This window comes from Pezoporus wallicus, unplaced genomic scaffold (genome assembly GCF_028554395.1).
Source record: "Pezoporus wallicus isolate ANWC-B61680 ecotype Strahan unplaced genomic scaffold, APGP_CSIRO_Pwel_v1 scaffold_6362, whole genome shotgun sequence".
In the NCBI taxonomy this organism is placed as follows: domain Eukaryota; kingdom Metazoa; phylum Chordata; class Aves; order Psittaciformes; family Psittacidae; genus Pezoporus; species Pezoporus wallicus.
In genome coordinates, this window is record NW_026637663.1 from 2,090,781 (window position 1) to 2,112,707 (window position 21,927).

At 38.5% G+C, this 21,927-nt stretch overlaps 1 protein-coding gene across 4 annotated transcripts in view; it reads right to left on the reverse strand.

Moving 5' to 3' along the window:
* UTRN (utrophin) overlaps positions 1-21,927 on the reverse strand; it is a 372,113-nt gene that overhangs the window by 229,055 nt on the left and 121,131 nt on the right. For all 4 annotated transcript variants that reach the window (XM_057406865.1, XM_057406866.1, XM_057406864.1 and 1 more), the window contains exons 34-42: positions 19,447-19,626; positions 16,823-16,951; positions 16,522-16,692; positions 15,797-15,946; positions 14,418-14,555; positions 13,488-13,640; positions 6,398-6,589; positions 4,003-4,175; positions 792-942 (exon numbers count right to left, since the gene is read on the reverse strand). In XM_057406865.1, coding sequence (XP_057262848.1) covers positions 792-942; positions 4,003-4,175; positions 6,398-6,589; positions 13,488-13,640; positions 14,418-14,555; positions 15,797-15,946; positions 16,522-16,692; positions 16,823-16,951; positions 19,447-19,626 — 1,437 coding nt within the window. The remainder of the gene's footprint in view (positions 1-791; positions 943-4,002; positions 4,176-6,397; positions 6,590-13,487; positions 13,641-14,417; positions 14,556-15,796; positions 15,947-16,521; positions 16,693-16,822; positions 16,952-19,446; positions 19,627-21,927) is intronic.

Here is a 21,927-nt window from a genome sequence, read left to right on the forward strand (position 1 = left end):
GAAAATCCACAAAACTAAAAGCAAGTCAGAAGATGTCAGAATAAAACCTTCAAATATCCACAACCACTACAAAAACCTTATATTGTTAGTAAAAACTTCTTTGCAACTAGATCAGCAATAAGGGAAATGAACTAAAAAAAAAACCAGACCTCCAAGCAACAAGAATAAGATACAAACCTTATGTTAGGTAGAACATTACATTTCTTTTGCAGCACACGCCTAACTCTTGGATAGCCATTTATTTCCCAAAGGGAAAAAAAAATATGATCCTTAAAGTAATGTTTTCTTATTATTATTTAGAAGGAAGTAAAGTAGTCTAGCTAAACAGAAAATTCTGCTTTTAGTAATCTTGTCTTTCCAGATTGCTTAAGCAAGACAGGATCTTGCAAAGTCAGTTTAAGCAAATAACTTGCCAAGTTATAATTGACCATTGCTGGTTTCCAATTTTTAAATTATGAGTAGAAAATAAGCAAAATAATATATTGAACTGTTTAATATATTTTTAAAGCTGACACAAAACTTATGAAACATCCAAAATTATGCCAACGTCTGAAATATCAAATTATCTCAAAACCATCCATACTAAGAGTCATCATAAAACCCCATAAGCAGGAGTTGAGCTCTTCCCCAAGAACCATTTTAAACAGCAATTCAAAAAGAAATTTCAAGAGCTACCACTTTTCAAAGTGCAAATGCACAGCCTCATTTCAAATCTATATAGGAAACTAGAATTTTAGACAAAAATCCAGACTTTTTCCAGCTTACTCATTTTCTGAACAAATCACACATACCTGTTGGTGCAGCCCAGCTCTCTGCAGCTCTAGGCTGCCATCCGGACCTCGGGCATCAGCTAGTAACTCTTCAGCTTCTGTTATCCAGTGGGAGAGGTCATTGAGATCACAGTGGAACTGCCTCCATGCCTCTGTTGCTCTATCAAAACGACTGTTAAAAACAAAGTATTCAAAGATTACCCAAACCATTTTGGTGAAAAGGCTACAATTCCTACTCTGGTGAGTAGAAGCCTGCCTCGTGAAGCAGAGAGGCTGGTTAACTAACTGCCAGTATCGAAGGCTTCCTGACATAATGGCAGCCCACAGCACAGATTGCCTTTAACTTCCAGCTGAAGGAAAAAAATGGCAGTCCTAAGCAAACTTCTTATTTTAAGTGATAGAAACAAAAGATTGATTAGCTGAACCAAATTGCCCTGTAGAACCCTTTTTTTTTTTTTTGCTTTATCATAAAATGGCTCAGATACCAGTGTGGAACATGAAATACAATTAACTGCTATGGGTTTTTTTTTAATTATTATTCATAAACCATGGGGTACTGGTGCCTGGAATGTAATAAGTGAAGGTGATTTTGATTATATTGAACTGACTGTATTACCAGTGGGCCCACATAAGTAGGTCTTACACAATTTAATCACACAATAATTTACCAGGCATTTCATTATTATTATCATCTTTATGACCCCAAATTAATGTGTAGTTTAACATGAAGGGCAACAACTTCTAGCATTGAACACCCTGAATTTTCACAGTCAGAAGGCTGGTTTTAACTAAAATGAGAGTTCTACTATGTTACCAAACAAACCAGCCCTATTTGCTTTATAATGCTAGCACATAGTTAGCAATCAATCAATAGAAAACAACCTACTTTATGCTATTCTGACACTGTGTCATTTAACATTCAGCACTGGGGCAAAGGCCATGGCAGGAGCAGCATTGTTACAAACATCTCAACAGAGTATTAAGCCCATACATACACATACACACCCATGCATTTCACTTTACACATATGATCAAGTTAAACTGAAGTAAACTGCATTTAGTTGAACAATTAAAAGTTTAGCTAAATAGATTTTAATTCAACATGCGCTTAGCTACATCAGAGCTTTTACTAAAGGTTTAGCTATTTAGCTGGCACCCAATCACAAAATCATTACTACCTCTGAAAACTAAATCCTTTTTATGCCACAGACTTAAGACGTTTTTCCTAATTCTGTCAAAATCTCTGCCCACTCCAGAAACAGAAAAAACAGCCAAAGATTAAGAAGATAGTCTTCTAGCCTTCTTGTTTATACTTACTGCAACACCAGGAAGAGCAAGAAAAAACTTGGTTAAAAATTCTTCTTAGTAACAGAAAGGGTATAAAAATACTAATGTCAAAACATTGATACTAATGGTGTCTTCATTAATCAAAGTACAGACTTCTATTAAAGTTAAAATTGCAGCACTTTATATATTTAGGAAGCTACATACCATTTAGCTGAAATTGCTAGTCTAATATTCCCTTTTGTAGGAAAATCACACCCAATATTATTCTCATTATGATGCACTGCTTTACAAGCTTTATGAAGTTGAAAATTAATTTATATTCAGTGAACCAACTGAAGAGGTAATCTCTTGCATTTTGCCAACTAATCATAAACATTGAACTTACTCTTTGATACACTTCGCTTTTCCAATGGGAAGCTTCTGGTTAACCCTGGCTACTTAATGAAATCAAATTTAAGTTGTAAATGAAATTAAACTCATACTTACAAAAGGAGAATATTAGTTAAAGCTTTTCAATTAAGTTACAGGAGGGAAAAAAAGGCATATTTAAAGCTTCACATGCATCATACAAAATAGCTGCAGGTGTATAAATACAGATGGGCATCAGATTCTGCAGCAACTGTGTCCAAAACAGAAGGTGACCACAGGCAGCCAGCAAGAGCACAGGAAGTGCTACCTACCTGGCACCACTGTTGGTTTTCAAATTTAAAAAACTAAAACAGAAAGTGAAACAACACTGCCTGCTGAATTTAAACCTTGATGCGACACTGATACAGCGGCCCAAAATTTCTAGAAGTCTCTGCTTACACACTACCACCAACTGACTTTTATATTCCTATACGTACACTAGTGCTCTGAGTTGAAAACATCAGCTTGTGTAATACACACTCTCCCTAAAAACGGTCTCTTCAAAATACACTACTGATGTTTGACATCAGACTTCCAGTGCTACAAAGCAAGTGCACATGGCTAGACATTACTTCATGCTCTACAGAATTTATTCATTAACTATTACCTTGTATCACTATTAAAAAGCAAATACTATAGAAGTGAATTAACTACAGTATGAGCCTTTGAATTTAAAGTTTCATAAAATCATTTTCAGTCATTAAAAGTTTTTTTTTTTTGCATAGCAGCAGTACCTTCAGGTTAGTGGTAGCTTTCTGAACACACACTTTCATATTTTTAGAATTCCAACTTAAAATGCCTTTCTGTCACGCTTTGTTCCAACTTTGACTAAGTGGCATTGAGTTTTGTTTTAAACATTTAAAAGTTGTTTCAAATAAGAAGGCATTTTCAGTTTAGAATATCTTCTGTAAGGGGTGGGGAGAAATCAAAGCCTAGTTTAACTTTTCCCCTCTCCCCTTTTTGGCACAAATGAAATTACAGCTGTTTGATATTTGTGGAAAGGAAATAGGAAATAAACTTTTCTTAAGCATTGACTTCAATATTGTCTTGTTCTCTCAACCACAGTGTTCTAATCTGGTCATCGCTCATCTTCAATTACTTACAACAAAGATTATAGGCAACTATCATACATGCTGTACTTTAAAATTCCCCATCCTTTTAAATTCTTTCCTTCCTTCAAAAGCATTCTTTAATTCTTTGGTAAAAGATGTCTTAACGTTTTTCATCTAGAACTTTGCTTTGCAATACCTTTACAAAATAAATTTTATGTCTTATCAACAAAATATTCTATTTTATAAAGCACAAAAATACTCAAACTACAATTTGCACGTTAACCGTTTCAACATTCACTAATTCTGTCAATTATTGTGTCACACTAACATATTAAAGCTGATTACTCTCAAGTTCTATCTTCATCATTAGATTATATTTGTAAAATGTAAATAGCTGTAAAGTGTAAAAATTTAAAATGTAAAAATATATTCAAGTAATAAAATATTTACCACATGGTCACAGGAACCAAGCATCTTTGACTTACCACTTACGATCATTATACATTCTATTAATTCTGTCCCATTCTGCATTCAGCTGGGTTAGCGCATCTCCTATTTGTATCGCCTCAGGTCCAGATGCTTCTAATATAACATCAGGCTGCTTCTCATGTATGACTGCAATTTGATCCCCAAGCTTATCCAAAATATCTTTTACGTTCTGCAAGCACAGTAATCACAAGCCATCAGGAGAGTCAATACCAGCAGGAGACAAAAAAACTTCAAGTAATACTTCCAAAATACGGTTCCAAAAATCAGCATCTACAATAAGATCGTGACCACCACCAGTTTACAGATTAAATCAGCTTTGACAACTGAACTGAATAGTCCATCACACCTTTAAGAATGCATCCTTCTCAGGTCTTTTATGATGAGTATGAAGTATTTTATATACCAAATCTGTTCCTGAGGCAAAGGAGCAGACCATACTTCTCAAAACTGCAGTATCTTCATTATTAAACAAATCTGCCCCAGGGTCATGAAGACACTGTACATATTTTTTACTCATGTAAAAAAATGAGACAAAACCCGACTATTATTACACTTCATATAACCTCCCACATGCACGGAACTGCAAAAGCATTAGCTACATGAAAGTTTTAGATTTAAATGACAAAGTTAAATCAATCTACCTCAAACATCATTGAACTATGATGTGAAAATACCTTTCAACCAGATGCTGTTGTAAGAGTGCCTTGGTATTTGGAGGACAGAGTCCATGTAAACAGTGGAATTTACTTATCATTTTGAATTTAAAACAGTAACACTTCTAAAAATACAATGCTCTGCCATTGGCTTCTTCTGAAAACACGCTTAGAACTACAAAAATTTCAAGATCAGACTAGAAACTAGCACCAAATAAAAAAAAAAAAGAAACGAAAGAATGAAAAAGCATATACTCAGCATAAAGAAAAGCAGGTTGGAAAAGTGGACTGAAATTCTTAAAAGCTTTTAAAGGACCTGTATATCAGCTGCAGAAACTGCTTATGTAGCTTTTGCTCAGAGACAAAGCTGGACTGCCGCAAGTCTGGACTCCACTTTGTTTCCTAACCCATGCTGATACATATAAACTGCACCATACCATGTGCAATTCCCAATTCCAATGGGTGTTTTCTGTAGGAATCTCCATATCATGCTCTTTTGTGTGATCAAAATTAATCACAACATAGACTTCTACATACTTAACTGTCGTGGTTTAAACCCAGTCAGGTAATTCGTTCACTCACTTCCCCCCCTTTCTTGCCCTCCCCCTGCTCTCGGAGGGACGGAGAGGAGAATCAAAAGAATGCAACTCCCACGGGTTGAGATAAGAACAGTTTAGTAACTAAGGTATAACACAAATCACTACTGCTACCACCAATGATAATAATGATAAAGGAAATAACAAGGGAAGAGAATACAACACCTCACCACCCACTGACCGATAACTCGCCCCCCAAGCCCGACCAAGCTCCGACCGATACCTCCTCCAACCCTGCAGTCTCCCAGCCCTTCCGGCTAACTCCCAGTTACATCCTGGGCATGACGTGCTGTGGTATGGAATAGCTCTTTGGTCAGTTTGGGTCAGGTGTCCTGTCTCTGCTTCCTCCCGGCTTCCCCTCCTCCCTGGCAGAGCATGAGGCTCACAAAGTCCTTGGCCAAACCAAAACATCGCTATCAGCTCTGTTCCCGAGCTGAAAGTCAAAACACTGCACTGCACCAGCTACCAAGGAGGAGAAACATGACTGCTACTGCTGAACCCAGGACATTAACTCACTTTTGATAGCAGGATTCAGTATTTTCAAACACAATTCCTTCATTCCCTTTTGAAGAAGGGCAAATCCTTAACTACTTCCTCATCATTAATCACACAGATAAATCCACTGGGTGACAATGAGAAGTGGGAGCTTAAAACTGAGCACAAATTTATGCTTTTTTAATGACAACTGGTACCATTATCCTGTGGCCTCATACAAAAGTCAAGAACCTCCTTTTCTCACTCTTCCCATGTGAGCAACTGTTTTCATATGACACAGAGAACAGCAGCTATATTAAGGAGACCAAGCAGGAACGTAAGGAGATTAGCTTAAATGTTTCTCTACATTCATCTACATGTAGACTGCATGATGAAAACCACATTTTCTCCAACAAAAGAAGTTAAAACCTCCTCTCCCAACCCTTCCCACCCCACCCCCCCAGCTCCTACACCATTCTGCTTTGTATCCAGATTCTGCATAAAAGGAAAAATTAGCCACAAAACTCTTTGTTATTTAATTTCCAGTGTGTATTGATCCAGCATATACTGAGCAAAACCACAAATACAGCTAACACAGTCACTAAGGTGGTCTTTCTTCTACTACTCCCTTCTCCCCCTCTGAACATAATGCATAAGGAATGGAGTACCTTCAGTGCATCTTCCTGAGTTGAAAAGTCCTCATAGATGCCAGTATTTAGCTCCGGTGCATTCAGCAGTAGTTCACTATCAGCCATGGCCAGCAAGACTTTGTTGATTTCAACCAAGTATTCAGCCGAAAAAGGCAAGCTCCTAACCCCTGCAGCAAAGGGGCCTTTTGATCTCTGCTGGAGAGGAATTACCTAAAAACACAAAAGTTCATTTTACATTTCTAAGAACAAGCAGTTTTGTGAAAAAATCCTAAATCAGTAGACTACATTCAGAGTAAGCACTTTTTACATTTAAAGACAAAACAGGCATTTCTAGCAAATTACATAAATTCAGAAAGCTGCAAGTCTGCAGAAAACTGTTTCTATATTTATTAAAAAAAGTTAGAAAGCAGTAGATACCATGCTTCACAATGATTCTGTATTATTCTTTATTAAGACTCTGGGGAGTGGTAAGGGCATTGCTGTTTCTCTCACCTTGATCCTTGCTGTTTCCAGAAATTACACTTCTTAATCAAGCCTGTATCTAGTTGTAATTACAACCTACTGTCTACTTCCTTTATCATCAAGGACTCCCAGAATTTACCAATTTACTGAAACACACTTTTCCCCCTCTCTTCATTCTTTTCAGTAACCACCTCCTACCACATTTCCCAATCAGTTTTTAAACAAATTAGTGCTCCACCAGTACCACAATATGCTTTTTGCAGCAATAACAGACATAAACTCCTCAAGAACTTGGCAACTGTTACCTGCTCTGGCTGTAAGTCCAAGCTACGTAGCCAAGTGCCGTGTTAGCAGATAAGAAAGCAAGAACAGTAATTTAATTGAGCTTTTTCTTGGATCATAAATGACGGCCTGGATCTGAAGCATTAGGAAGCCAGCTGCAACAAGCTATACTCTGCCATGCCTGGCAAAGGTAGCAGAGGCAGGTGAAGCGGATAGCCCAAAGACTGAAAATAACTTTCTGCTGTAAAGTTTTCTTGTCCAACAGAATTCTGTTACCACCTCCGAAAACAGCCCAGTTCTTTAAAATCAGCAATGGAATAATAAACCTACCTGCAAATACTGAAAAATCCAAGCAACTTCTAAGCCACCATCCTGTACTCAATGAATTTGTGTCAAGCAAGACAGTAACAGAGGCACTCAACTGCGTGAGTTGCTAACAGCTGAGAAGACACTTAAGAGTATAAAGAATAAATTTATGCTCACAGCTATTTCAGCCAGTGAATTTTACTTTGCAATTAGTCTGGGATGGGTGCACACATGGAAATTACTAGCACAGCTGACAATCAGTAAAATATCAAGCCCCACTAACCAAGTTGTTTGCAAAACACCTGTCTGTATCCTCCTCCTCCACGTGTTTCTGATCATTTCAAATATGTCACTCAAATTAACTGGAATCTACCATATGCAGCATATGCATATGCAGAAGGAAAAAGACTGCAGTACTGAAGGTATGTTCACTTATTAAGCATTCAGGATTTTTTCTCATGCACTGAATGCTCTCAAGAATTTTATTTCCTTTTTGTTTGGTTTTGGGGGTTTATGCTTTGGGTATTTTAAAGTAGATAGTCAGCCCTGCATTGAAACTGGGGACACAGTTGTACTTCCACAAGACCTTTACCACCAAACATAGCATGCTTTCAGTCATTACTGCGTACCAAAGCAATATGATGTACAGGCACATAAGCGTTAGTTTACTGAAAACAAGTATTACAGACTAGCATCATAAAATACTCAGCCTTGCTTTTGATTCAGTAACAGTACAGCATGCACAGACCACAGTAAAAACCATAAACTATTCCATATGCTTTAGCTACAAATCCAGCATCTTGGTCCCTGTTGCTCCTCGAACACATTTTCTTGAGGCTCTGCGTATATTTTGTTAGCTTCCATCACTGAAATTTGGAGCAAAACCCAGGCCTTAGACAGTGGTAAGATTTCCTGTGGAAGGGGAGGTCCCAGCTCCAAAAGAATCAGACAAAGCTTGTGCAACACAAAGTATCTTTTCCCCAGCAACGTCGAACAAGCCAGGGTTTGAACAAACACCAGGGTGCCTGCTGCAGCACAGCAGCCCACATCTTCACAAGGTGTTTCCTCCAACTCTCCATCATCTCACAAGTCTCATTCTCACACAGGTAACAGTCCAGAGTCTAGATTTCACCCAAACAAATAGGTCACTGCATTTTATTATCTTTTGACTTCACACACACTGCTTTATCTCTTATTAGAAAAAACTTGCACAAGACTGAAAACAGCATCTGCTGGCATGCAGCAAACTTGTTCTCCACTTCTTGCCAATGCTGACATACACAAAAACATTCTGGTTCTCCAATAGCAACATCCCTGGCCACATTGCTGCTCTTCTGCAAATCAGTGAATTCCTGGTTATGCTCCTGCAGAGCACACCCCACCACTAATCTCTTCCAGCTGCCTCCAATCACTGAGATGATGTTTCCTCCTTTCACAACCCTCTTTCTTAAAGGTGAACATATGTGTTACAAACACATTAGTGCTTTATTACAGCCAAGTTTTAATTGTTCAGCTGTTCTCTACCTTGCATTGCAGACTGGCAGCTTCTAAAATGAAGCATAATTACTAAGAAAACGTAGTAGCAGAAGTTTGACAAAACTATCTCACACAAATCAAACACCTCAATCTCACAGCACCTGGTTTCTAGGGTTTCATTTGTTGGGAGGTTTGACAATCAAAGAAACACGAGGCAAGCCAGCTCTTTTCTTAAGTACTCACAAATAAAAAGTTAATCAAAGGTTATTTAGGAGGAGATCTGACTGGATGACTCAATTGCCCTTTTCTACTTTAGTTTCAGTGGTGACAGAAAACGATTAAATTTGATCTCTCTTTAAACACTAGGAAAAATGAAGGACTGGGAGAAAAAGAGGACTACTCAGTTACAAGTGTACATTCTAGCAACAAGGCCACTTGACAAGAGCTCCTAAAAATAATTGTAATTCAGTGGTCAAATAAAAATTTGTTTCCTCCTATACTTAGCATCCAGTTTAACCTGCAATTCAGAATTCGGTTTCAGATTTTCTTCCCCTTTCCTCTTTTACACAAAATCTACCAAAAATTCAACTCAAGGAGATGCTCTGACTTACTTCCAAATGGATTTTGGAAAACATTGCCCGAGAAATTGACATAAAATTAAATAATTTACCTTGCATGTTTAACTACATAAACATGTTAACCAAAAGTGTTTATCCAGTCTAATCTCAGATCACCACACATTAGTTATCTTTGCAAATAAATATCCTTTTGATTCTCTTTCACGAACACCCCCTTGTCATGGGGAAAGAGCTTGTGTGCCCTTGTGAGGTTGGGGGCTATGCTGGTGGTGGCATATGACTCTGGTAGGGTCTCCCCTGTCAGACAGGTCTCAACTGAAGGGTCAGACAAAGTGTGTCCATGGGCAGGATGGGCTCACTAGCCTTCAAGCAACCATCCTAGGAGAACGACAACTCTAACTTCAAACCCGGGCAGATGGAGCTCGTATAGCCCTGTAAGGCCATCCATCTAAGAGAAGGATACTCTAATCAAACCTACGACCTGAGGACTTTGCTGTCACCGTCCAAGCTTGCTAGGCCCGGCAGATAAACCTCAGGTGTAAAGGGTAGGGCCAGTTACATGCACCCTGCGCCTCACCTAAAGAACCCACTGCATGGGCCCGAAGGGTTTACCCACACTTGCGAAGCCCTGTAGCAACAGGCAAGGGACGAAATGGCAGGTGACAAGGTGCACTGGAATACCACCCAAGGAGACCTTTCGCTGTGCTTTTTTGCAACCAGATTTGCCTATCCCACATTGCCCTTTTTAGTCATCAAGCACGCTTGTACTAAGTGTGGGTAAAGCCCTTCCCAAATCTTCGTTTGCAAAGTGAAGCCATCACCCTTTTGATTACAAATTCTCACCTTTCAACCATTCCTTGCCACTTCTCTCTCACACTCAAAATACTGCACAGCCAGCTTTCTAGAAAAATGTTTTCCAAAGCTAAACGTCTCGTATCCATTTTATTTCTTCTTCTGGGTTAATTAATGCAGTCAGTAAGCAACATATTTGTGGGCAATGTAACCTACAGTTCATATTTAAATAATCCAGAACCTTCCCCGGTAGGCAAGCAAATATGTTTTCTTTATTACAGGAATTATACTTTAAAAGCCTTCAAGATGGTGCCTGTGTTTCAGTTTATAGGAAAAACTGCACTGTGCCTGCAACAGCAAACTCGCCATCTGCAAAGTTATTATTGCTTCAAAACAATTTTCTAAAACCTGGGAAAATCTCTCAGGAACTGTAGTCAACTAATTACCTCTGCAATTTAACGTTTAATTTTTCCATTCCCTCATTCAGAGCCAAATCAGAATAGAGCAACTTAAATCAATACTAAAGCGAGGTTAGAGAAGAAGACAACTTAAGGAGATTCAAACTTCCACTGCAGGCTTTTCTAACTTAGGATTTGTGGCAAAACAAAGTTTATTCAAGAAGTACCTGCTATGCAGAAGGGTTACAAATATGTCAGAGACACTTAACTCCATAATCCCTAGAAGCATACAGAATGAGGAATATGTACAATCCAGCTACTTCCAGCAAATCAATATATAGATATATATGACCTTCAAGCACCATCCTCTCCTCCACACTTGTTTACAAAAACATAAACAACATATTACTTAAAACCATAGCTGAGGTCTACTCCCCAGCTTAGCATCTGAAATATTCCCCCCCCCCCCCCTTTCCTGTTTGTTCGTTTCAAACACTGGCTTTTCTTCCTCTGCTCACTGCACCTTCAGTACATCAAACTGCGGGAGTGCACATAGGTGGTAAAAATTGGGGAGGGGAAGTTTCTGTTGCAAAATTTTAGCATTAGGGATCCCCTTGATGCTAAGGATAATTCAAGTCTGGTGGCTCCAAGAAATTTCTGGAGCAACTGTGTTCATCTAAAACAACAATGGTATTTGGAAATATTTCTCCATTTACTTCTTTAGAAATGGTATGGTCCCATTTTTGGTCTTCAAGATCAATTAGTAAACCAGGTGAAAGAACAAGCCATTGAAGTAAAATAAGGCCACTTGAGACAGGCCAGCTTACCACTCAAATAGCAGAAAGCTGGAGGTACAGACACATGAAGCAAAAGCGGCAGTTTCCAAGCTTTACAGCAGTAATGAAAATTGCTGTGGTCCCTTCTGAAATTCTAGCTCACTCAGCCATACTTATAAACCACATCTGGAACTGTAAGGGTATTTTTACACAGCTTAACTAATTCTGAGCAAAGGTAACGTTCCTCCACCAATAGTTTATTGCAATTGCCATGGCAATCTATATTTACATGATATTCTGCATTCAGCACCCAGATAGCAAAAACGCAGTAATCCAGGAATGGAACCAGCAGTGCCAGGGATTAGCTGCAGTATATGCCTAAAGAAAAGGATTTATAGGAGGCAAAGGATCTTCGTTAGAGAGGACCAGTCAAAATGCAGTGAGACCAATAGCAACAAGGAAGATCCGTGTGTGGGACAACTGGACTGCTCCCATCAGCAAAGAAACCATTCAGGTGCACTCTTTTCAATACAATAGTTAATTCATTCAAAGCAGCTGATGGTCAAACAGAAACAGTAAATCATGTTGGTTTACTTTAAATGGGTATGGATCCCCATTTCATTCAAACAAATTCCCTGGCATCAGTCAGGTCCCAAGAAGCTCATGTGCAAGTTCCACAATACACCAGGAGCAACTGCTGGAGACCCAACAGAGCAGTCATATGTCGGACAGCTAAACAGATGTTGGGTCCATCTTTGCTGCCCAGCTCTGCATGGGAGACTTATATTTGAAAAAGCCTCTCTTTAGAGAAGCAGACTGAAAAGGTTTGCTCTCATAGCTAATACTGCATGACCAAGGAAAGCCATAGCTTTACAGCTGTCATAGGCACCTGAAGCCACATAGCACTACAGCTATTAATGAGGAACACCACATTATGATTTTGTGGTGTGAGTCTTACAGGGAACTAGAGCACTTTACCCCTGCCTCCAAGTTAATTGGTGTGGGGTTAAAAAGTTACAGAGCAGTCAAAGAGATTGATTAGTTTTAATTATGAAGCTTCATACCCAGAAGCTGAGAAGTACTTGACAGATTGCCTAGCCCCCAAGCTTGTCCAAGAAATTACTTACTGCTTCACAAGGTTCCTCACTGTTACTGCCTAAAATATTAATGTAATTATCATGCAGCCAAAGTGTTTTGAAGGAAGGAGAAAAAAAATTACAAAAGAACCAAATAACCCCCCAAACAACAAAATAACAAACACCACCAAAAAGCCTTACAAACAACCACCATACCACCAAAAAGAAACCAAACCAAAACCAAAACAAAAAACACCAACAAGAAACCCCACAAGAAACACTGAAAGTATCTGCAGTCTCAACAATTAAGACATAAAGATATACAGCTTTCTAGGCAGTAAAATTTATCAGACCCTGACATCCTATTAAATCAGTTGTAAAACTGTCAAGAACTGCACACACACATTATTAGAAATACTTCAACCTTCGTCATTTTTATTAATCTTCATTGTATACAGTAGTATCAATCATGAGGGTAGTTATCACTCTCTAAGCACCCAAGGCCATGAAAGGCAGCATCAGAGAAGTTAAAAAATCAAGGCCACAGGATGCAGAGTCACTGAGTTTGAGCTTCAAACAAGGCTTTTTTCATACCTGCACCAACCAGACATTGAATCAGGTTGGTGATTCCATTTGATACCCTGTTTGAGCCAGGGTATCAGAAAGAGCTAAGCATAATCCCCATGAACAACACTAACAAGAGAAAGTGTCCTGAGTCAACCACACTGGCCAGATTACACTCTAAAACTTGGGCCCGATGGTTGGGACATTCCGGACCTATAATGACTATGGAGAAATCCCAAACTAGTATACACAGATAATTTCCTAATGAAAAATGAATGCTGACAGTTTGAAAACACTTGTCTCCAAGTACATATCAAACAGCCATAAAACCCTAATGTATGGATCTCTACAGCTCATACACAGCTTTCACTATTTGCTCCTAAAAAAGTTTCATTTACCTGTAGTTTTTGTTCATCTTCTGCACCTTGCAGCCCGGGCAGACGGTACTCAGCCTCATCCAGCCACTTCATTAGACTGTCATGCTCTTTCTTATACTGGGAAAACACTGGAGAGAGTTCCACCACCTGCCTCCGTTGAAATGGTCTGCACTCCTGCAGTCCAGTGCATTAGGAAAATATAGTGCAAGAAGGAAGTAGTGAACAGAATAGATCTTATTTATTCAAAAACCCAAACAAAAACACTTGAGGAATCCATCTGAAGAAGCAAATTACAAAATATGCAATAGCAGCTTTTTTTTTTTTAAGAGCTATACCCTATTTATCTGCACAGACATGTAATCAAAGGCAGCCTGAGGGTCCTACCCTGCCTTCAGAGCTACACCTCACCTGACCATGATTCAAACAGGTGAGCTAAGAGCAGTATAAGAATACAGATCCCCACTGTTCTACACAGAAACATTTTTGATATGGCATGTGTATGAAAGCACCACAACATTCTAGAGTCCACAATTGCTGGTAATACCCTTTCTATAGGAAGTAAGAGGAGTTCAGAAGCAGACTCATTCATCACAGAAAGCTCTTCAGCTGAGAACTCAATAAATATATTTGTGTACATGTCTATGTAGTCACTCTTTACACAGCAAGTAAAGCAAATGTCCAAATGTCTGTACCCATCTAGGTAAATACATATAGAGTGGCCCTCTGAGAAGCTGTGAAAAGGACTTTAAAAATCAAAACCACTCCCATAAAACTTCGGAATGACAAAATTCATACTCTGGAATTGCAAAGATTCAGAAAGTCACACTATGTGTACGCACATTTAGCTCTTTCCCAGAGAATCTTGTACACTAAAAAAGCCATCACCAGATTGCAAGTGCGATGACAAAATGCATAAAACAGCTTTAGTTATATTTACCATCATAATCATACCTGCAAACTCTTGTACTTTTTCTGCAGAAGCAACAGCTGTATGCGGATCTTCTCTCTCTTATGGTCCTCCATAGGCTGCTGTAACAACTGCCCTCCTCTCTGTAAAACTTCTTCAATCTGAGCTCTTTCTTGATCCAACTAAAGGATACAATTCTATATTATCTACAGAAAGCTCAGCTATGGTTTCCAAAATGAATTTATTACCTGCTCAGATATTAACAGCAATGGTACCAAACTACTGTTTATTATCCAAACATGAGCCAAATTCAGGCAGAGATTCTCCACCACAACTACCGAATCCTAAAATCCAACCTGGTCAATCCATAAACTTCATAAAGAGATGCCCTGCCTGAAGCTCAGTCAATGAGCCAGCAGTAGGCAGCCACAGCAACAGGGTACTGTGACTTCAGCTCCATTTTTCTAAACGTTCCTTGACAATAACAAACAAGCTCAGAGCAGAAAAGCAAGAAAGGGAAAAACGTAATATAAAACCAACACAAAGCGAAGCATATGTTCCATAAAAATAGGTCCTTCCATACAGACCTTTTAAAAATTGCTTTCTGTAGTACACATGCCATTTTCCATAGACTTACATTGAGCTTTTCAGCTCATAGTATTTCATGTGCTTAAAAGGAAGGCAGCTAGAGTGTCCTGGCAGGACTTCACCCAATTTTGTAGGCAACAAGGATATCATGATATGAGCCATAGGCAACCAGATAGGAACAAATGTAAAACAATTTTACACTGGTGAATAGCAGAGACTACATAATCTAGAAAAAGTCAAAAAAAAAGTCCAATTTTGTTCCAAGCTTTTATTTGGACTTCCTATAAGACACACTACAACGTTCTTTCTTGTACCTCATCTCACAAGCATCCACTGACCTGTCCTATGAATGATTAATGACATTCCAGTATAAATTTAAAGGGAAAAAAAATCTATTTAGCACAATAGAGGCCCAAAATAGAGGCCAAATACATAGTAAGAGTCTTAGCAGCATTAAGTAATCAACATAAGTTCAGACAGTCAGACATTAAGAAATAAGGAAGAAAAAAAAGTTTGCAGACTATTATTTTTACAGGAAGGATTCCTTATAAAAAACCCAACTTTGAGTAGAAGAGAGAAGATAAATGATAATCCAAGTTTACCACCTGAATTATAAAAAAAAAATAATGAAAATGCAGACTGAAGTTACTCTCAGTGCACCAACCAAGAGGCAGCAGCTATGGAAAAACTATGAGAGAATTGTGCAGTGTTTCCAACAACCTAGTAATTCTTTTCTTTTTTCTACTCCTGTCTTATAAAGATTTTCTTAGAATTCCCCCTCAGTCTTGAGGAATGTAACACATGGACAAAATAGAAAGGGAGTTAGCTCACAAACCTTTTCATCTTCCCCACTCAACTCCAGATGCTTGTCCACAACTTTTAACATGTTCTGGATGTCACCCTCAAATTTTTCTAGGTCTGGAAAAGCTGCTCTGACCTCGCGGGGTTCTGACGTGACAGGATGTCGTTCTTGTCCAACAAGCATCTGCAAAGGAAAATAAAACTTTGTTCAAACTGGAAATTTTGTCTGAGCTGTCACACAGTTTAATGATTTGAACCAATTCTTCATGAACAGGCATAACAGCCTGTAGGACCATCAGATATCAGCATTAAAAAAAAACCTGCAAGTTTTTGATCTAACACTGAGAGAGCTTGGACACAGCGTTGATAGGTATTACTAAGCTTCTACCTTCAAACTTCAATCTCAGCATTTTGGTCTGAAAGCAGACAAAAAACCTCCAATCACATTAGTTTATGGTGGTGTTTTGTAGTTCATATAGATATGTACTGCAATATATATATTTTCCTGAATCTTTATAACACAGTTATTAGTACATTTTCCCTTGCAACTCAAGTTATCCCACTACTCAGATTAAAAAAAAAAAAAAGCAGTCGGTCTAAAATCAGTCTGTCAATTTTTGCATATAAATATCTACACTAAGAATTAAAAGCAGTGAAGTGCTGTTCTAACACAAAGATCTAACCCCTAAAGCTATTTGCCATCATTTTGGCATAGACACACACACATGCCAGCATGATTTGGGGCTTGCTCATCCTCACCTTGGCACTTTTGATGTGCTGAGAGACCTTCTCAAAGTTCCGGTTCAGTTCTGCCAGTTTGGGTTCAACCAGTTCACGGCATGACACCCCCCTACCGTTCATCAGGATGATAGCCTGATCACGCACGTTATCCACTCGAAGGCTAACATCATCCAATTCAGATGTTAAGCGCTAAGAATTGAAAGAAAATGCAAATGATTACCCTAGGAAAGGAAAAAATATATACATAAAATGTGGCAACAAACCTGACTTGATGTCACTTAGAACCCAGAAGTGGTTACTTGACAGCAGCATTTCCTACCTTCACAGTTTCCTCCTTTTTGCTTGCTGACTTTTTCTCAATTTCATCTAGCAAGGCTTCAGCCTGATACAACCAGGTACTTATGTGGGCAACATTTTCATCAAATATTTCCAGCTGGCTCTGATGATTCTGGAAAAAAGATTTTAAAAATACATCAGTGCAAGAAACTCTAAAAAAAAAAATAAAAATAAAAATTGACATATCCACAAAAAGTCCCAACAACACACCCTGCCAAAACCACCACTATAAGTAAAAAGGAGATCAATGGAATAAAGAGTTATGCATACACCTTGGAAAGGAACACCAGAAATTAGACTGTACCTTTCACCTTCAATAAGTATCTACAAGAATTCAATTTTCTTTCTAGATCCTTTGATGATATTGTTCCCAACTCACAAAAAGGCAAACGGACATAGCTGAGGTGGTTTGTCCAAATAAAGACAGACAACGTACTACAACATTACAGCCAGACCACATCTCAGCCGAGCAAAACACCCACCATTTTTTCAGCTATCACTAGTAGATATGACACTGTGTGTTACACGCAGTTGCTGTTGCATTTATTTTTTTAATTGAAAAGAGGTTACACCAAATCCGACAAGTTATAACAGTCTAGTTTTGATATGTTACTGATTACATTAAAATATTTCTTCCTCTTAAGAAAAATCACCACACTGTAGACAAGTTAATTAGGTCTGCTTTCATATGCAGTCAGAAATTATAACATTAGGTGCCAGAGACAGAAATAACACATTATTCTTAGTGACAAAACAACACTGTCAGATTCAGAGAAGTACCATCCTGCTTAAGCAGAGATTCTTATCCCAGAAAGGGCTGCTAAGCTTTGATCTCTTGGAGTAACAAAACTAGAGGAGAGGAGGAAAGAGAACGCAGCCCTATAATTGCTCTCTATAACAACAACAAGAAACTTAAATTTTCACCTAGGGAAAGAACAATTTAACCTAAAAAGTCAGCACAAGGACATTCCTCACCAGACATGAGCATGAGTCAGAATGTTTTTAGTTGTGGATCATCCTTAGAGCATTTACAAATAAGGGTAAACGACCTGACTATTAATGTGGACATGACTGCATTATGAAACAGATCTGCAGTAGGACTGGACAGGATGCAGAGGGCTCATCATCTAGGTATAACACCAAAGTTTCCACTATTTCAGCCCATTTCAGGGGCTTCTGAATGTGGACTGTCATAACTATCTGAATGAAACAGAAATACGTTATCTATCTGAAAACATCAGTGTGGTACTAGCACCAGTTGTAGACTATTTCATGTCCATTTGCAAAACTTGCAGCTTTAGACTGTGCAATACACTTAGTCTTCCATTTACTCAGCCAAACAGATGCTGTTAGCTTCAACTCTGATTGGCATACTTCTAAACACTTGCTGTTATGGGCTGTCTGAAAGAGCAATAGGCTGACAGAGGGTCCCAAGTGCTTTGCTGAGCACCACTAGTGAGTTACCAATTGTCCATTAAACAGCCATCATCTGGGTCTCAAGGAAATCTATGGGCACAAAAACACTCTGTTCATGCTGGAGCGGGCACAGAGGTTTCTTTCAGGCTGAATAAAGAGCAGTCTCACAGAAACCAGTCCTCTGGGGCTAGTTCCTTTTGTTTTCTAGTTACATTAATAAATTCATGAGCTTATAGAAACTTACATAAAAAGAAGCTGGGGTCTAATTAACCTGTTACAAAACAAATGACACTTTACAAGCTGGTGGCTTTTTTCCCATCATTTTAATCTGGCAGAATCAGCTACTACAAGTTCATGAATAAGCCCACTAGCAGTTTCATGAATGCTTGTATGCCCCACAACCTGCTGGTGATGATAGAGGACACCTTTCAGGATAATTTCAAAAGTTACCTCTATGCATTAGGGTAGCAAGAATTGTATTAAGAGCTAAATGACAAGTGGACACAAAAGGCTAGCATTATTCGTGTAGCAAAAGAGAACGTGATGAAACATTAGCAGGAAAGAGGTACAAGGAGCTAAATTTATAAGGACAAAAGATTAAAAAATTAATGTACGGCACATAAAAGGCAGGAAGAAAGGAAAGAAAAATAAAAACAGATGTGTGAAAAGTGTTTACTAGCCATAGGCTTAGTAATTCTATAGAAAAGAGGAATTACATCACAAAGTGCAGGGAGAGTAAGAACCCAGAAAAAGAATCCTAGCACTGAAGCCAGAAAAAAGGCAAAAGAAAAATAAAAAAGTTAAAGCTAGTTTTACTCTCTACAACTAAACGGGTTATTCCCAGTAGGTCAAACCAACTGTCTGCCTGGAATATTTAATTAGTTTCATCACTCTGACATCCAGATTCTGCATTTTCATCTCAACAATACCTACTACTACCAAGCACATGGCACCAATGCCTATAGGCACATCTAACACTTGCAAAACAGTTTCCCACCTTCCTCATTGTCTATAACCTCAACTCATATCTCCCATCTACAGAGTAACCAGATACTCATTCTACATTCTTTTATGTCCGTGGGGGACCATGGAAGTTTCACATCACAGCTAAGTGAGACAAGTAAGAACTGTAATTGCTCAAAGGGTATGCACAGAGAGCCACCCTGGGTCTCTCTCCCACTTGCAACATACCAACAAGGTGTCACACCAGTCCTCAGTCCAGGTCCGAACTCTGCTCCAGCCAGCATTAAGGACACACAGCTTCTCCTCCAGAGAAGTCTCACTCCCTTCCACCAGAGCCTGGAGTGCAGTGCAGCTTTCTGTGATGCTCTTCAAATCAGCTTTCCTCCTCTCCAGCTCCCTCAGCACATTCTGAAACAAGAGGAGCCATTAACACTGCATACTACTGCAAATCACAAGAGCAAGGGAGACAGATTTTTTACTTCCATAGGAAACAATTACTATCATAGGTGTTCTCCACCTGAGGAAAAAAAAATAAATAATCAAACCAAGTAGTATCACCTTCCGTTTATACTCACTCTATGTATTTACTGATCTCTTTTTGAGTGATCATGCACAACGCATGCAAGTGTTCTGAATAACTTAGCTTGAGATCTTTCTGTTTCGTTACTTTACAATATCTTTTCAGTTCCTTTTCAGTATGTAGGTAAAGCTAATGCATCATATCACTGATCCAATTTTTAAAGGTTCTTTTTTGCACCGTCAAGCACCAGAGAATGCAATTTTCAAGAGACACTTCAGTTTTATCGCTGTCTTTTTCTATTCAAGTACTTTTACAGTTGTCAATAATGAGAAAAGTGGTAGGCCAAGGCTGAACGTTCTTGTGAACCACCACTACCCCTCATTGGTGCAGATGTTCCATTCACTTGCTACGTATTACAGAAGCCCTACTGTTACATACCTACATGAAGACATGTAAATATAGGTATCTTTAGCTCTAATAATTTTTCAAAATCATCTCTGCTTCTAAATAGTTTTAATCTAAAAAAAATTTTAAAATCTTCTTTGAAAAAGTGTGTACAGACATACAAATCAACTGTGTCATCTATTGAATATCAGTATGTGATTTCAATGTGGAAAATAGCACCTCCTGCCATAAAAGATCAATAATATTATTATTGATAATATCTGGCTATTTAGAAAGCATCAAAGACTGTAAAGTGTGGGGAATAATGCAGTTAATCACAACTGGCATCTGGAGCTCCTTGAGCATCCTATTAGCTGTGAAGTAAATAATTTATTATATTATTGTAACTTCTTATCTTCAAAACAAAAACAAATACCCAAGTTACTACATCTTAAAATTGCCCCTAGAAAACCTTAAGACAGGAAGAACAACCTCACATGCAACATAAAGGGTTTCTGGTGGCACAGCATAAGAGCTCATGAACTATTTCCACTGCCCCAAATGTACAGTAAGTGTATTTCAGTAAGTATTTACACACTTGTTTGGAAAGAAATCTCAGGAATACTGCCACAGCAGAAGTACAATGCAAATAATTGTTAATCCCAAGTGAAATGATGAGAACAAGTTATAATTAGATCATTTTGTAATTTGGTAAGCTTGCAAGATTGTACACAGACCTACTCCAAAAGTAAAAAGTGATAGAAAAGAATGACTGTAAAGACCAGTATTACCGAACCACATCGAGATGTGTTGCTATCTCAACCTACTACATACACAAGCTTATATAGTATGAGAAAATAAATACTTTGCTTCAGAATAATTATAACATATTCACCTGCTTCCATCAATAGTTCCAATATATAGATGAAAGAAAATAAGGAATTACAGGAGCTTTTTGTTTTGCAAAGTCACAATTATGAAGACAAAGCTGTTTCAATGAAAAGTTACACACTCAATTTTTCATTTAAATTGCCACTGATTAGTTTCCTCTACTAGTAAAATATTTGACCCTGCCCAAAATTATATTTGCTTATAGCTATTATACTTACGAACTGTGCTAGAGATATAGTAAGTTGCTTAAATACCTACCAAATACGTATGTGTGGGGAGCGAGGGCGATAAAGATTTGCATGAAAAACAGTTTGGGAATGTGCTCTGAGGCCTTGATGCTCTGGTGCGGTAAGTTGGAACATTGAAGGACAGGGAAGGTCGAAAAACAAGCCTTGGAAGGATGGGCCAGGATGTTGTTGTGGCGAGAGACTCAGCTGGAGCCAGACGATGTGGGGGTTGTGAGAGGGTCTGAGATGGAGGGAGCGGGGGTGTGAAACTGTTGTGTGTAGACAACGCGTACTCAGCACTGTGACTGGACTATTTACCTGGAGAGTTTTACATGGGCCAGCGTGGCATGTTTGTGCAGGCTGGGAAAGTACCGAACAAGGGAATAAAAAGGGGTTGATTGTAATAAAGTTGGATTTGAGTCTCCTCATCAACTTGAGTCTGTGTTGTGATACACCACATATATATGGTAAATACATACCAAATATGTAGTAGTATCTTTAATATTTCACAGACAGTTTGAGGCAAGATGTCAGAATGAAACAGATTAGCCTCAATATGGTACTGAAAAATCATCTACCAGGTCTTCTAAAATTCCATGATAAAAGAGGTTTAGAAACAAGTTACAGGGATTTAAATTAACAGCCTATGTTAAATACCACGTACTGTTCTACACAGTATTGACATAA